At 34.7% G+C, this 4233-nt stretch overlaps 1 protein-coding gene across 1 annotated transcript; it reads right to left on the reverse strand.

Moving 5' to 3' along the window:
• Window positions 1-444: 444 nt before the first annotated feature.
• Window positions 445-2170, reverse strand: LOC137821785 (ornithine decarboxylase). The gene has a single exon (XM_068626537.2). It carries the CDS (start codon window positions 1981-1983, stop codon window positions 688-690), a length of 1296 nt encoding a protein of 431 aa, XP_068482638.2. The 5' UTR covers window positions 1984-2170; the 3' UTR covers window positions 445-687.
• Between the last annotated feature and the right edge of the window lie 2063 nt (window positions 2171-4233).

Below are 4233 nucleotides of genomic sequence, written 5' to 3' on the forward strand. Positions count from 1 at the left end.
ATAGCGCGAATAGGAAGTGAAGGTGCGAGACAATAAAATAAGGTAAAAACATATATTATATGTAATTTTTAAAACTTTAAAAACTTTTTTTTTTTAATTTGAAGATGACATATATGTAGTTCCTAGAGTTTAATTTTTCAATTTTCTTAAACTCTGGAAATTATATAGAGGAACCAATGTTATATGTCATTTTTAAAAATATTTAATTTTTTTTAATCTAGGAATGACATATAAATTGATTCCTCTACCTAATCGGTGTTATATGTAATCTCAAAAATAAAATGTTGTGAGCATGATAACATCAATTACATGATTTAATGTGTCAAAAATTTATAAAAATATCATCTTATTTTTATTTACACTAATTTTGAATTAATCAATATAATATTTCGTTGTAAAAGGCTCATTTCCACCACTGAAAATATAGAATTAACCGATGTAATATTTCGTTGTAAAAAGCTCATTTCCAGTGAAAATATAGAATGAACAATAAACGAAGTTTATTTGGAACATCTAAGAGTAGGTGTCTCAAAATGAGAAAATGAAAAGAAAAAGATAAATTAAAGAGAGTAACCACGCGGCGGCCACGACCACCCATTCCGTCACTATTGAGTTTCCGAAGCAAAAGAGAGACAAGTCAAGAACAAAACACATTTAAGAAACGCCCATCTGCAGTTTGGGATTCTACTAGAACATGCTAGCGCGATAGGGTTGGGAATATGCAAGGAATGTGGAATTCACTGAGGAGCTAAAGCCATTGAAGTTAGAGCTTGAGGAAGTAGTGTAAGCACCCATATTCGGGAACACAAGGAAATCGTTCGCTTGCAGTTCCGGAAGCTGGTAATCCGTCAGAACAGTGTCAAGTGAATCGCAAGTTGGTCCAAAAACGGTAGAAGAGTAGGTTTTGAAATCCCTGCAAGAAGGATCCTCAGGTTTCGAGGTGCAAGCGAGTGGCATGCACGTAAATGTAGCGTCGTCAAAATACATGTGATTAAACGTTCCATAAATTCCATCGTCAATCCAATACTCCCTCAACTCTCCTCTCACGCGTTTCCCGACAACCTTTGTGGCCAACGTGAAAGCCGTTTCCGCAATGTAACGACCCGGCTCGCCGATAACCACCAGCTCCTCTTCATTCCCGAAGCTGTCTTGAATCGCGGCGTTGATTTTCATAGCTGCGGCGTCGAACATCGGCCCAGAGGTGAAGCCGCCGCCGATGTCGAGAACGCGCATTCTCGGCATGCCCAGCCGGGAAGCCGCATCGAAGACGGACTTAGCCGCAGATATGGCTCCTTGATAAGCTTGCGCGTTTTCTCCACCACTTCCAATGTGGAAGGACACGCCGGTCACTTTGAGTCCCGCGGCGTGAGCCACGCTCAGAAGCTCCGGAACTTCTTCAGGAAGCGCGCCGAATTTGACGCCCAACCTGCGCGCTCCACTTTCCTGCGGCGGCTTGATTCGGAGGAGCAACTCGCACGTGGGGTGGCATTTGCGTATCTTTTCTACCTCGTCTTTAGAGTCGTAGGTTGTGACGTTGACGCCTACGGTGGCGGCGTATCTGATGTGGGATGCGGATTTGCAAGGGTTGGCGTAGATGATACGGTCAGGTGAGACTCCGAGGGATAAGACGGCTTCTATCTCGGCTTTGCTGGCGCAGTCGAAGCTGGCGCCGAGGACGGCGAGAGCGCCGATGAGGGAGAGGTTGGGGTTGCACTTGACGGCGTAGAAAGGTTGAACCGTGGGGAGCTTGGTGGCCCATTTGTCCATCAAGCCCATAACGATCCCCAAATCCAGGACTCCGAAAGGGGAGTCAATGTCTGGGTTTTCCGCAATGAGTGTTTGAATGAAATCAGTGAGAGCATTTTGTTTTGGTGACAATACAGTGATTCGTTTGCCCTTAATGCCTGAGGCACTGAAAATACGCTTCAAGCTCAAGGCTTCTGCGCTACGGGCTTGAAATGCCTCAGAAACAAGTGTAGGCATTTTTGGTATAGTAGTGGTAACAAAGTGGCTAGAGGTGAAGGTGAAGGGCGAGTAATTGAGTGAGCACCGAGTGGATCTTATCTTATTATTGCCTTGGACGTTTGAGAACCCCACTAAAGAACCGTATATACACCCAGAAAACCACGTGATATTCTGGGAACAAAAATGATACAACAGTACAACTCTATTTCTTATTTTATATGAAATCTCTATTTCTTATTTTATATGAAATGATAAAAATATTTTTTTCTTATATCATTAATTAGAAGTGGAGGAAGTTTTCGATATATCATCCTCTTCTAAGAAACTCTTACCTGAAACACGTGTTGCATGATTAAAATTAGGTATATATTATAATAATCCAATTTTTTATATAATTACATTATAACTTTCAATACTATAATTTTAATATTTTTTTTATATTATTTAATTACAAATTTATCTTTTAATATATATATATATATATTTCTAAACTCATCATATCATCAAAAGTTGTATACAACTTCAAGAGTTCTCAAATTCTCATTTTTGTCCTTCAACGTAATGTTTATACTTTGAGAAATGATGATTTGACAACTCTGAGAGTTATATACAACTCTTGATGTGATGGATTGAAATATAAAAATATATATATATATATATATATATATATATATAACTCTTATATGATGAATTTAGATATAAATATATATAATAAAGCGTAAACTTGTAATTAAATAACATGAAAAAATATTAAAATAATAGTATTAGGGATTGTAAGGTGGTTGTATAAAAAATATAGATTGTCAATATATCATTACTCTTACACTTTTATACCCAAGGAAAAAGACTTGGATGTGGATATATTGACACTACAGTAAAAACACACATATATTGACACTACAGTAAAAACACACAGTTTACATTCAAATAAATTAATATTTTATTCATTTTTATTTTAAATTTAATTTAAAATATTATTATATTATTATAAGTGTTTGTTGTATCAGTCGATATCGAACTATTAGAAATCGACCAAAGGTGAAATAACTATTATTATTAGCAGTTACCATTAATATTAAATACCATTAATATTAAATAGGTAATGATTCTCATTTGTAACCATGTAATAAGAATCATTAATATTAAATGAATCAAGAAAATGTTGCCGTCTATAACAGAGAAAAAAATAACACTCGTATAAAAGATGGTGAAACAAAAGAGAAAGATACTTTTTTTTAATTCTAATATAGAACACTTGAAACATAACAGTTACTTAAGTGTCGAAAATGTAATAGCAGGCACTCCAGCGACCCAGCCGGCCAAGCAAAAGCTAGAAAGAAAGAAGATTAATGAAAAAATACAAACTTGTCAGTGAAGGTGTGTTTGGAAGGGGTTATCTCATCGTCTCATCACCATTTCTGCCATTGGTTGGCTTCGATGTTATCCTCTGACGTGGCTTAGATTTTTTTAGATTTTTTTTCTTTCATTTCTTTCACGGTGACCTTCATACAAATACAATCTCCCACTGTTCTGTAATTAACACAAGCAAATAAGTGGTGCTGAATCTTATACTAGTAAGACACACCCACCACTACCTCAAACTTTCAAGAAAACCACAATATTTTTTTTATATTTTATATTTTTTATCTAACTAAATAAAAGAAAATAAATTGTTTTTTGTAATTTTTTCCTTCTCTGGTTTTGTCGTGTGGGAATAAATCATGTGTAAGGAATTTTATATTATTACTAATAATTATCAACAGAGAGAATTTAGATGGACGAATGAGAAAAAAATAGAGGCACGCATTATCTTTTTTTCTCGTATCAATCAAAATTATTGAAATATAAGACACAATATAATAAAAATTGATTAATTTAAATTAAAAGAAAGAGATATGAAGGGATAAGTTAGGGTAAAACAAAAAAAACTTGATGCCATTAATGGTTGCAGTTAAAAATAAGAAATAGAAAAAATTGGCTATAAAAATGAGTTGGGATGAGGAGAGAGAGAAAGTAAGGAAAGGAAAAGGAAGAAAGAAGGTAAGAGAGAGAGAAAGACAAGAGATAGAGAAAAAAAATTATTTAACATTTCTCTCACTTTTACTTTAAAACTTCATTTAATAATAAAATATTATATTTAACAAATAAAAAATAATATATTTAAAACTTTATTTATTTATATTATTTAATTTACTTTTAGTTATTGTACTGTCACGACTGAGTCGGTCAGAAACTCAAACCATCTGACCACTCGACCACAATAAGAAG

This window comes from Phaseolus vulgaris, chromosome 9 (assembly GCF_051622355.1).
Source record: "Phaseolus vulgaris cultivar YP4 chromosome 9, ASM5162235v1, whole genome shotgun sequence".
NCBI classification, from domain to species: domain Eukaryota; kingdom Viridiplantae; phylum Streptophyta; class Magnoliopsida; order Fabales; family Fabaceae; genus Phaseolus; species Phaseolus vulgaris.

Bases quoted from the DNA above. Each gene is read 5' to 3' on its own strand.
- LOC137821785 (XM_068626537.2), bottom strand. From the start codon at position 1,983: ATGCCTACACTTGTTTCTGAGGCATTTCAAGCCCGTAGCGCAGAAGCC.